The sequence below is a fragment of the Corapipo altera genome, unplaced genomic scaffold (genome assembly GCF_003945725.1).
Source record: "Corapipo altera isolate COAL_440 unplaced genomic scaffold, ASM394572v1 78, whole genome shotgun sequence".
NCBI classification, from domain to species: domain Eukaryota; kingdom Metazoa; phylum Chordata; class Aves; order Passeriformes; family Pipridae; genus Corapipo; species Corapipo altera.
This window is the reverse complement of record NW_020884904.1, coordinates 5,424,772-5,438,209: the sequence shown is the minus strand read 5'-3', so window position 1 is coordinate 5,438,209 and position 13,438 is coordinate 5,424,772. Positions and strand designations below refer to the sequence as shown.

Genomic DNA, 13,438 nt, shown 5'->3' with positions numbered 1-13,438 from the left:
TCAGTACAGCTGCTCTGATTTGCAGTGTCTGAGGATCCGACCCATTCTCAGAAGTCTGTAATGATTCTGTGTCTGTGTCCTAATTCCTAGATTAAAAGATACATTTCTTTCCAATTCTACTCATATCTGGTTTAGAACCACAGACAAAGCACTGTCTCATTTATGGTTCATGGTAGTGATGATATCTGTACCAGCTAAACATGCCTGTAAAGCTGTATGCATGTAGGTATGTATGTATTATGTTCTGTATGGCAATGCTTTTGAAATTGTTAACAGAGTTCTCAACAAATATCCATGAGAAAACAAAACTCTCCAAATCTGGTTTTAGAAGTAATTGGCTGCACATATTATGTACTGTTTACTTGTCTATTATAAATTATTACCAATAAATGTAAGTAAGAAACTGTTACAAAATATAGCCCTGAGCAAGAATTGACACTGTTTGAGAAGACAAGACTGCTTTACAAATCCAGATCATATGTTTTGTCCTTAATATATAGGAAAAAATAGGTCAGAGATGAAAACCGCAATAAGACAATGACAGTCATACTGCATCCCAACTTAAAAAGAATATCTCAGTATTTTAGCAAATTCATTTGTAAGGGGTCTTATTGAATTTATTTAAAATCACTGACAATATTTTAAGTTTGTATTTTAGACATTTGGCTTTTTAACTTCCTAACTATTTGGAAACAACTTCATTTGGGTCTTTGGTTCGTGTGCTGGTTTATCTTTTCTTTTGTACTCTGATAGTTGTTCTTCATTATGTTCTATTACACATTTAAAAACACTAACACTGAACTTTGAGCACTCAGAAATACGGAGCAATTCAGAACCTGGGCACTTTTCACCTTTACCCTTATGATTGATTTTGTTATGCATGTTTCCTCCTCCTTGTTAGAGAGCAGATGCTCTATGCTATAACCATCCATGAAAACAGGATGGTCGAGTGTCCTCAGTCATCGCAAATTATTTCTTCTAGCAATTTTATGGTACTTTGCAGAACAGAAACCAAAAGACAGGGAGAGTTTGTAGTTTCCTTTGCAGCTGATGCAGTTTCAGAGTGCTGTGTGCAGGAACTGCTGCTGCTTGATCTCTCCAAGCTGAATGATGAAGTGGTGTAACTTTTACCTGTGGTGGTTACTTTTTAATGTTCTCCGATTCTTTTTAGTGCCTAGTCCGGATACCTTAGTGAATTTCTTAAAAAATACAAAACTTGCTTTGGGAAACTGGTCAATATTAAACATTTTTTTTTAAGCTAAATAACAGTGTAAATACTTGATGTTGTTAAGTATGTCATACAAAAACTTTCAATAACAATGACTTGGTTATTTCAGTTTTTTTTAAAGGCAGTTAAAATTGGTAGATATTTCATCTGTGTAGCTTGTGAAAGGATAGGAGGTTCAAAGTCTCGATAAATTGAACTTTAAATTGTTTGCACTTCTTAATGGCAACTGATTACCTTAATTAATAGAGGAGATGATGTTTTGTTATAACTTGAGTTCTTAGACTGTTGCAATTATTTATCTTTTGTCTTCATATTTTCATATTGAAGGTAGTTAACACAAAAAGAAAAGGGCACAATCCTGTTGCATAGCCAAAGAGGTGGACAGTTTGGGGGGAGAAAGAGAGACATTACCACACTGTTGTACTTGGCCACATTGCCAGTCAAATAAGGGTATTTCTCAAATATTTCCTGGGTAGTTTTAGCTAGGCATGTAATCTTTTTCTGAACAGTACCCTGCTTTGGACTACCCTCTCTTTTCTCCCAGTAGTAGGTGCAGCCCACTGTGAATGAGGTGGTTCCTCAGGGATCTGTAAATACATTTTAGGGTTCCCATTGTACACATATGTAATGATCATATTGTGTAAACCTTAGTTCAAAACAAAGAAATACTGCCCACAATGCTGCCTTCTAAAAGCCTTAACAAAAATCACAACTTCCCAAAGTTGCAGAAAAATGGGCATTGTGTCTAGTTTTGTTTTATCTGACCATAATGCATCTGACATTAAAGTTGTTTTGGGGTTTTGCTACCTTCCTGTCTTCCTGTGTTCATTTCTCTGTACCAGTGTGCTGTGTTGTATGATACAGTGTAGTGTACACATCAGTGGCCAAAAGCTGCGAGCAGGTTGCAGCTGGAAAGCCCAGCCTTTCCATGTTTGCACCTGAGCTCTTGGGGATGCAACACTTGAGACAAGGTGCAGAAGGAGTTCCCAGTTATGTGGAGCTGCATCTTTCCCTTAACCTCTTCTGCGAGGCTAACAACATATTTTAGTCCTTGTGCCTATTTTATCCACAAGGGTTAGAATTACATCTGGCACTGGTGCAATTGCTCAGGGTGGAAAAAAGCTCCTTGTCCATTACTACCTACCATTCTTGAATATTCCTTCAGAGAAAAGCTGATGTCAAAGATGGATTCTTGGCTTTGCATATTTTGCTCTTCTCTCTTCTTTTCTAACTCATCCATCACTGGTGAAACTTTAAAGAGTACGTGAAGGTGCATTTACATCAATACATGTATAAGAACTTTGTGTATGTGTTAGTAGGGAATGGAATATCGATACAGAAAAGGTAATCCATAATATCACTCATCAATGCAAGTTTCTCAAGAAGGATTTAAGTTTAGCTCCATCTCTGTGAACCAGATGAAAATATTTTTCCATGTATATATCCTACCTAGGACACTCTTCTGTAGTTTATAGGGTGCCCAGAGCTACTGTAGGTATAAAAGACAATTTCTGGCTATTAGATCTCTGCATCACCAAAATGCAAATTTCACTCCTGAATATGTAGGCCACTTGCTGAATAACCTCAAGAAATATGTGGTGAAAATGTTATTTCTCATGTATTCAGATTACTCCCTTCAAAGGTTTCGTCAGGTTTTTAATATCCTGAAAGTCCCAGTTCTGAGGCAGACTGCAGTTCAAACTTCATTTTCAGTTCTTAGAATGAAGTCATTTAAATAAACAAATAAAAGTGGCACGTCATGTGTAGCTTGTGCCAAAGTACGCCATGTGCCAGTTAGAGTTAATTTTTATGAATCCTTACATATATGAGTTTATAATAACAACAATACAGATACATATGCTTGTCCCTAGCAACTCTGGTGACCCTTGTAGTACTTTATATGTGCAGAAGTAAAATCTCAGCACAGTTCTGACCTGTGTTTATTTTTAGTATTTCGTGAATCACCTCCTTTAGCTGTTTTTCTTTTCTACCTAATGAAAGGCAAATAAATCTTATTGCTAAATAGCACTAGGATATTCAATAGTAAGAATAAAATCCCTCATCCTGTTTTTTGTTGTTTGTGTGAATAGCCAGATGGAAATGTTTACCCTTTAGAGAAATTTAGATCTGATATTTTTGTTATATTTTGTTGGCAGTTTGCTGATCCCAAGTTATGTGTTATTACAATGGAAGGTGACAATTTGATTGTCTTCAGTTGGAGAAACAAGCAATTTTATATTCACTGAGCTGTCAGGTAACAGTACCTTACAATACTAAGAGCTCCTGGCAATGTGGTTTGGCACCTACGTTTAAGTGCTTTGATGATTGCCTAACCTCTACTGAATCAGAAATATTTTGCCTGATAGAAATGTTTTTAGGCTTGTAGTATAAGGTTTTTATTAAGGGGACAATCTGTAACTGAGTGCGGAGCCATTGTTTTATGTTTCGTGGAGGTACTAATTAGGTGGCAAATGGCTACAGGTGAGTCTGAAACTGATACTTCATTTCACTATCTACTGAGCTGCTTGGTTTGACTTAGAAATGAGAACCAAAAACATGGAAAGGAGGCAGGAGAAGGGGAAGGAGGGGAGAGAAATCTGACAATATTAATATTTCTGTTGTGAATTAGGTGGTGCAGAGAAATGGCATGTGACCTTCACACCTGTAGAATTAAAAAATAACTGTTTGATTCATTACCTGGAACCTTAAGCAACTCCTCAAAATTTCCTGTAGGTGTGAAAAAACATAAGAATACTATCTCTTACTGTTGGAGCATGTTTCTCATAGAGTATTGAAAGGATTTAATGAACACTTCAGGAATTTATTCCCATCACATTTAAGTGTTGTCAGGAAGATTTTTAGTTATTAGAACAACTTCTTAACTAGCTTTGTAAAGCAAAAAATAAATGTACTCTTGAATTCTGTGTAGAGTCTCAACTCAAAGTCTAAACATGCTAAAATAAATTCTTAGTATTTTTAGACAACCTTTATCAAAACCATTTATATAACCATCCCGATAAACAAGTCATTCTAATACATAAAAATATGTGGATTAATGTTTATTTATAGCAACCATTGTTTTTAAATTTTATTGTTAATGATCGCTTTTATTTATATTGTATATTCTCTTAACTTTCTGCCTGAAAAAACAAATCCTAATAAGTTGCTGATGGATAAATTCTTGGCACGCTTGCTCTTGTTCCCATAATTATTGGTAAAGATAGCTGGAAGTTCAGTACTGCCTTTTTTCTTTTTCTTTTTCCAACAGTAAGAAATTGGATATCCAGAGACACATGGCCTAGTCATAGGACTTTAAAGGCAACCATCACTGAGAAGCTAATACCAACCAATTAAACAGAGGTGGTTACGTGATGTAACATTATCAGGAGAAACAATTCATGAGTCAAAGCATTCCAGGGCATATGAGCTCCAGTCCAAAGAACAGTCTCAAGCTGTTTAAATAAAGTGACAGCAATATTGTCAGCTAAATATAAACTATAGAAAATATTAACTACAGTGACTGAAGATGAGCACATCCCAGGTGCTAAATGACTATTCTTTCAGTGCCCTTTTACTGCATTTGAAGTGAGTTCACCTTAGGCATTTTCAGTGAAAGCTTCTCCTAGTGAATAAAGAGAATGGAATACTTAACCTGCTAGAAAGATAGGTTGTATTTTTGGCATTTTATGAATCCAAACAAATACTTTGGATTTTCAATGAAAAGTCATGGGGTGGGGACTGTGAGGATGTTTTGCTGCATCTATTTTGATATTTTCAACAACTAGATGAGTAGACAAGAACTTGTTCCCTAACCCTAATATTTCACGGTGGCTGCATGGCTGAGGAGGTCACTCTAACAGCAGAACATAAGAAAAATAGTTTCCAAGAAGATCAAATGAGCTATTTAGCTCTCACATTGTTTATTACAAATCAGAAGAGATACCATAAAAGTTGTTTTAAAACTCAGGGTGAGCTTTGAGGGAGTCTGAATCTGAAGTCAGACTTTGTGATTTGGATTCATATCTATTAACAGAAGTGTAATTTGCCTGGATTGGAAAAACAAATGCAAGAATAGCTGAGTGTGTATCTTGGAAGCCGTGGGTGTATTGCTTAGCTTGATGCTTATTTCAGCGAGAGATTTGGGTGCTCAGTTAACATTATAGCTGTCATTTCTTGAATCACAGTTGCTTCCACTCCCCCTCCCGCCCTTTCATTTCCAAGGTGGTTCCTGTGATTACCATAAACTCTCTAATCTTGCAATGCTGTTTATGATCTATATGTAACTAATTCTTATAGAATTCCTGCAAAATGAAGCCAAGGAAGAGCTTGAGGGAGTTAAGCTGGTTGGCCTGAGGCCTCGCAGTGACTCAGAGCCAGGAGCAGAAACTGGGAGATCCTCTCCCATTGCTGCCTTCTCAAGTAATTCAGGCTTTGTGCACAGGGATTTATATCGCGGTGTGAGGCCCCAGGAGAGTGAAATTTTTTACTAACTGTTCATTTGTGCTACTCATTCTCCTTGAAAATAGATATGAGATTTCATAATTTTAGGAAATAGCTGTTTATTCTAAAATGGCAGACAGATTACGGCATTAACTTTACAATGAGTTACGTTACTGAGTTCTGCCTGCAGAACATTGTTTCACAGGGGCAGAGCTGCAAAATTTTTAGGTTACTGCCAAAGCATACTCATTTTTCTTGAAGTCTATCTGAACACTGCTGTAACTGGTATATTTATGCAGCAAAAAATAAAGATCAGTTTTCCTGAATGTTTAATCTAAGCTAAACTGGTTTGCAGCTAGAAATAAGTAAATTATTCTACTAACTTCTGTGCAACTATGTCAATGTACCCTATTCTATGTCAGGCCTGTGCTTGTATGGGTGAACTTGCACTGCAAAATAGGTTGAGTTTCAGAAGGGGCTTGAGGATCCATGAAAGACACAGCTGTGCCATAGGTATGAAAGAGGAGGATACTGTGGGCAGTGCAGGTGAAGAAAAGTATACAATGCATCTAATGTATCCCAAAGCTGAGTGCTGATTAGTGAAGGAGGGTCCTGTAACCATGCTTAATATTATGAGAGGAATATGCACCTTTGTTGCTCTTTTAAAAGGTGGGGAGGGATAAGGTGCTGTGGCTGAGTTTTACTTATGAACACCAGATTAACACAGAAGTTTAGAAGGAAATACTTAAAAGGTTATGACTACCTGTAAAAATGGTTTCTCTTAATTTATTTAGTTCTGGAGTCACCAAAGCACTTAGACATGTGCTTAATTTTTTGAAACTGAGTAGTCCAATTTGAAATTAGTGGACTGCTTTCATACTTACAGTTAATCATGGACTTAAGTACTTTAATCTGGCACTTTGGGGAAAAGGAATGGAGACTGTTGATAAAAGCTCTGTAAGTGAATATATTTCTAATCTAATCTGATTCCAATCTACTGTTGGAGCTGTAGACCTGGGTTATTAGTCCATCTGAGCACCACACTACTGTAGTTGGAGAGCTATCAGAAGCAAGCTTGTTTAAAATTAGTTTGGATATCTGAGGATTACAAAGCAGTCATTTATGTAGCTGCAGTGTAGACATGCCTTTGGGTTTATGAATGCTTTGTGAGGGTGGAGCAGAGCAGAAGCTAGAGTCTCCGGCCAACTACGAGTCTGCTTTGTCATATATCTCGTTGTTATTGCTTAGTTTATATGTTTTTGAAACAGGGTCTAGGCTTTGTTGTTATCTGTTGTTACACTTCGTGGCTTGATTCTGAGATGTCTAGCAGCTAAAATTCCAGGTCTAGCCTTAATTTCCATTGTAACATTTAATCATTTGAGCAGACAGCAGGGATGGAAGATTTTTTTCAGGGTTTGGAAGCCTTTCATGTCAGGACTATCACCTAATTGATATGAGAGAGGATATGAATTTTTTGAAGAATGTGAGACCATAGAAAAACCTTAGACAAAATAAAAAGGTATTATTATTTGTATTTAGAAAGGTGTAATACATTGTAGCTGTAGGAAAAAAGGAAAACCAATGTTTCGTGAATCTGACTGATAACCTTCATTAGAGCACAGAGAATGTCTTCTCTGGTTTAAAATAAAAAAATCATGTCATATCTATAGAGAATAGAGCTGTTTGGGACAGTGTTTAGCTTTTTGCACATAAAAGACCCTTAGCAGTTAAACTGTAGCACTACTACCTCAGTACTGAGGCCGACTGAGATTGGGGTCCAGTCCCTCAGCTTTATGGACATTTTGATAAATAATCCCATTCTTTTTCTGTCTTTAGTTCAAAATGAGAGAGAATTTATTTTAGTTTTGGAAAATACAAATCAAGATTTGTTAAATTCTCAAACTTGAGTAGGTGGTAGGACTTCAGATAATTAGGACCTTTTTCAACCGTTTCTCATACCCATTAGGTATATTTTCCACCTTTAGGTATTGCTGTGTTCAGATAATCTGTCAATTTAACCAAAGCAACAATTTCACAATGTAGTTTTCTTTCTGATTGTGTGCTGTGTAATCAATATACTGATATAATGTGAGTGTAATTTCCTCTCTTATTTTATCTCCACTGCACAGTATTATAAATAAACAGCTAAAAAAGAAAAAAGAAAGAAAAGCACCAAACAAATCTGTTGCATCTTCTTTTAAGATTGTACCACTGTAGACACTTGTTCTAGTAAAGTAGAATTGGACCCACTTGATTGCATTTAAATTTTTCATGCTTCAGCAGTTTGTCTGGGAGCACAGTAAAGAAAACCCCCCGAGCGAGGATAGTTTAGAATAATAGAACTTGATTTTGTGTATTATAGCGGCACCATTTGCGCTGCTGTAGTTAGGGTTGTGTCAGCACTTCCATTATAAACCCCTGTTTGCAGGGGTTATAACTAGGGAGATATTTTTTATCAGAAACTTTTTTTTAAATCATCTAAGTGAGTTTAATTGATAATAGGAGAAATAAAATAAAATAAATTATAATGGAAATTAGTAAATTTCTGATACCTTTTACAAACCTTATTTATTATGAATATTGATTTTTTTTTTCCCCCCCCTCTCAGCAGGGATTTTTAGCAAATGCGTTTTGAATGTTTTAAACATAAAATTGGGAAGTTGTTATGGCTTAAAATTTGACTGCTATTCATGCTCATATTTTAACATTAAAATATTTTAACACAACACGCTGTTCTATGGTTTAATTTTATCATAAACATAAACTACTCAAATGAGCCAGATTCTTCTCCCTTTGAATTGGATGAGACCTTGGAGTTATTGTCTAAACTCTGCCTTTTGACCTGATGGAGTTATGTGTACAGAATTCTCCCATTTAGGCAAAAGTACATAGGGAACGAGTAAAACCTGCATGAAGGAGTTGACTGGATAACACCCAGCTGCAAGAGTTTAAATTTACTCTGCTTTACTGATTGCAAACCTAGGCATAATCAATGTTTGGTGCATAACCAGGCACCCTCAGAATACATGTAAGAATGAGGTATATTCATTCAGTTAATGATTGTGCTGGGAAGGACAGTGGAGGGCTTAATCTAGCAGGGCCCTACACCTCTGTCCCTTTTAACCCAATGTTTTAAATTTAGCAACCAAAAACCTGAAACTTACCATTAAACCTAGTTGTTTTAACAAAGCTCTAGGAGAAAATAGGAGGGAAACACACCCCTAAAAATTATGTCATGAGGAGAGTGAGTGCCTAGGAGGCCTGCCTGAACCTGTCTTCCTTTTCAGGCTCCAGGACTATAGGTAACTGAGTGAAGTACAGCATGAAACGTGTCTGACCATAGTGCAGCAGTGGGGAGAAAGTGTAGGTGAAACTAGGAAGCATTTGAACCCCACCCTTGGTCTGTTTTACTCTAGTACAGAAAAATATTGCCTGGCATGGCTTGATATTATTAGTGAATGGGAGTTTGTTGATATAATTTTATTTTTAACATTAATGAAGTCCCTTTTCTGTATGTAATCAGAACTTGAATAGAGATTTTTATTGAATTGTGTTTAAAACATCTTGGATAAAAGCAAAGTGTATTAGTGTACATTGCAAAGAAAAAGTGCTTCCCCTACAGTGCGTTACCAGTAGATAGCTTTACTGAATGGTCACTTGAGGAAACACCAAAAGCCTGTTTATGAAATAGAGGTGAAGCCTTTCTAGACTAATTATATTCAGCATGTAATTTCTAAACTTCAGTCTGAATTTTGATTTTCAATTAACATTCCCAATTTGAAGATAATTTTCTATTTAATGTAATTGCAGGAAATAATTTATTGGCTGATTAAGACTGAGGGCCCAGCCTTCCTTAAGAAAACAGTCCCTAACAAACCAGCCTTTAAAGCCAACTCGTAGCTTTGGACAGATTCAGCCTATTTTTGCAGCTGCAGAGTTGTGTTTAATTAGGATTGTGCACTATTATTCATTGGTGCATTTTGTAGTTGAAATTATTCTTAAGAGACATTTTCATTTCTAGTTTTGTGTCATGATTAATTTATGGCGAAGAAACAGCTATAGCTATTGCTTTACACAGAAGCTTGTTCAGTATGAAACAGGAATAAGATCTGTTGAGAAGGTGAAAGAAAGGAAAATCCTTTATTGTGACTTTCAGTTTTCATGTCGGGTTTTCAAATTACATAAAGCATGACGTATATTTTCATGTGAGTGATTACATTAACGTGGCTATTTTAATGAAAAAAGGGAAAGCAAACCTTTTATTTTATCTTAGATCATAGCAATTATGAAGCAGAACCTTTTGAAGTACATACAGTAATGCTGGTTGCTGAACTCTTGGCATGTTCTCTGTAGCATCAACACAAATTCTTTAGCGTGGTAAGAATGTAATACGCGGTTTGAATTCCTCAGTTCTGCTTATTGGCAACATTAATATTAGACTCCCACTTGCACTTAGGCTTCCCTACAGAAAACACAAACCTTTTTTTCCCCACCAGTATCGAGTTTAAGAGGCAGGATTATCTCCATTTGTGGAATAGTTATTCTAAATAGGTATCAGTGTTTTAATATGTTTCAAAGCACTTCAAAGCTTGTAATACTTTCATATTGGACTGTACATAATTAGATTAGTTGATCCTATATTAATTTTTTTTTCACTGTAGGATACTAAATCTGAACTCCCTCATTAATTGTGAGAAATTTAGCATTAGCTGTTAAATCCTATGTGAAACACAGGCTGCTACATAAAAACTACTGTTTAAATTGGAATTAACTTAATTATTTTTCTTTGCACTTGATATTTCCTTCACTGTAATATTCATGAAAGCATGTGACAGATTTGTAAATTTAACTGTTAGTCTCAGATTTCCAGACCCTTTAATCAGTATTTATTTGTCTGTAGAAACAGTACTAGCAAGTTAATGATTTGCTAATTTGAAAAATGCTCATGTGGTTTCCTATGTTAACTGATTTGTGCATTTTTAAAGAAATGGTATGAAATCAATTATTGTTAAAAAGCAATTAAGATGAAGATCTTATTCCTCAGTTTCTCAGCAATTTCAGTGTCAAGGATATTCTAAAGTTACTAAACCCTGGGAAAATAGCTAATATATTTTGTCTCTCTTTTTTTCAGGTTTATTAATGATTGTTTTAACAGTTGCAGTTGATCGTACCAGAAATTTTGAATACAGTGTTTTCAGATTTTGAGTTGAAGTCAGTAATATTTTCATCTAAGTGCAGAAACTGTGGCAAAAGCTGTGCTTGCATATGAGATGTTAGTAAGAGGTCATTATTTGGAAAAGACATTTAGCATAAATCTATGCATTTATTCATTACACTTTTAAGTAATTTGAGGTATTTTGTTGAGCTATATCTTGTACTCGATGCCTAATATGAAGTGAAACTTAATTATTTTAGATTTTTAGTCTGAATTGTAAAAGATTATTCAGATATTATCCATCCATCCATCCAACAAAACTTTCAGGTTTAGAACACTTTTTACATGAGTTCCTGAAAACATTTTCTGAAATGTAAAACCAGGTAAAATTGAAACAGTTTAAAAGCAGTACAGCTTTAAACAAGTAGCAAAAGGACTTATTTAGCAGAATTTGAAATGGATTTAAAAATTCTTATCTGTGTAGATAACATCTTCTTGCAAGGAATGAGATTGGGTAAGCATGATGGGCTCTCTTTTAAACATTTGCTTATAACCTTCAGATTGCTCATGGGAGTAAGAGTTTAAATAATTGAACTCTTATGCAAAATCAACATGAAAATAGCAATAAAAATCACTATTTTCTTATGGCTGGAGAAAATTATATTGTTTGACAAGACTAAACGAACAGAATGATGTCATACAACTTAACCCTGACCTTGTCTTGGCATCAATGAATACTTTTTCTCAGTGTTTTGGATCGAGGTCCCCCAAACCTGTACTTTTTAGAGTATTTCTGTTACCTGCATGTGAATAATTTTTGACTTTTGTAGGCAGATGTGATGTATTTAGAGGACTGTTTTGAGCTCGATTTTTTTTTTTTTCCACCTAGCACCAATTTTTTTGTTTTTGTCTGCTTTTCTTGTCTCGTAGAAGAATGTCTTCCAAGCAGGCTACCTCTCCATTTGCATGTGCAGCTGATGGAGAGGAAACAATGACCCAGGATTTAGCATCACGAGACAAGGAAGAGGGCAACAGTGATCAGCATGCGGCCTCTCATCTGCCTCTACACAATGTAATGCACAACAAACCTCACTCTGAGGAGCTACCAACTCTGGTCACGACCATCCAACAAGATCCTGAGTGGGATGGAGTAATCTCAGCCCAACACAGAATGGTGAGTTTCACACTTCTCGCCGTGACTTTCCAAATTAGTATCGTAAAAGACCGTTCGCTCCCATTTTACAAGACATGTTCATGGGTAAAGCTTTTTAAATGTTATAGTGTCAGTGTCAGTAGTAGATCAACATCATATGGTGTAATTGTAAATTACAATTGTATAATCTACTTAAGTATACACGTCTTTATGAATGAGGTCATTTGATGAGTTCACCTTCTGAAAGGAAATGCATCTATTTATCATGTTTTCATTCATACCTTGATTTATGTCATAACCTTTCTAGCTCATATATTCAAGCATTAATTTCTGACAGCAGGACGTAGCTCACAACTGTTTGTCATCTAGAAAGTGTTGTGCTGAAGGAAGAAAGTTTAATGTGTTTTTTTACTTGTCTCTCAGAAATAGAAACCACAAAATCTAGAATATTCTAGCTTTACACCACAACAAAGCATGGCCTTTTAGGTGACAGAAACATCTTGTTGTATTTATAGGAAATTACAACTTTTTGTGGAGGGGAAAGGTGTTTATGAGCAATTTTGTCATGTTCTTCTACTCTAGATCACCAGTTTGTATACAGACGACATTAGGAATGATCAGAATTATCTGTATTCTCTTCAGTAGCCTGGATAAAATTATTTTGTGGTGGTAACTTGTCTCTGCATCCCCAAAACCCTGCAGTAAATGGGCAGGCTGAATGAAGGCTGAAAGGGCATAGCATCTCAGCCAATTTATTTTCCTTGCATGCGTTCCTCAGATACAGAATTAAGGTACATGGAGCAGCCAGGTGTTCTGTAAATTTAGAACATCATAATTCCAGACTCTCCCTAAAGTGACTTTCACAGACTTTAAATTCAAACAGTTAGCTTAAAGAAAATAATCTACCTTTTCATAAAATTTCTTCTGTATTTTTATAAAATATCTATGAACAGATTCTATTCAGCAAACATTTTTTTCCCTTTTTTTTAGTACAAATCACCAGCTTTCAATAAGGTTACACATAACTGTAGATTTTTTTTAACATCATTAACAATAATCAACTTATTTCTATTTTGACTAGATATAATAATTCTAATGCATTAATTAATATAGATACCACAGACCTTTGTGCATATTATGATGCCTGGAGTTAGTTAAGTAATAACACTACAATAAGATCTATTTTGTTAATATAGTGTTGAATTTTTTTTTCCTATAATTGGATTGATTCAAAAGATCAAACCAAAGCAGAAAAATGGTACCTAATCCATACTGTACAATTTAATGCAGTGCAGAATTTTCTGTCAGGCCTGAAATATTCGTGAACATTTGGACGATTGTCACAAAGAAAACAAAATTTTAACTGCAAAAATAACTTTAAAGAAAAATGATTATAGGTTAGTAATTTGGCAAGGTAGGTTGTAAGTTGTTTATATGTCTTCTACTCAGAATTCTGAGATTT

General features: G+C 35.4%; 1 protein-coding gene across 13 annotated transcripts in view; it reads left to right on the top strand.

Moving 5' to 3' along the window:
• SOX6 (SRY-box 6) overlaps positions 1 to 13,438 on the top strand; it is a 379,857-nt gene that overhangs the window by 135,842 nt on the left and 230,577 nt on the right. For all 13 annotated transcript variants that reach the window (XM_027651062.1, XM_027651061.1, XM_027651063.1 and 10 more), the window contains one exon: positions 11,754 to 11,997. In XM_027651062.1, coding sequence (XP_027506863.1) covers positions 11,758 to 11,997 — 240 coding nt within the window. In that variant the 5' untranslated portion in view covers positions 11,754 to 11,757. The remainder of the gene's footprint in view (positions 1 to 11,753; positions 11,998 to 13,438) is intronic.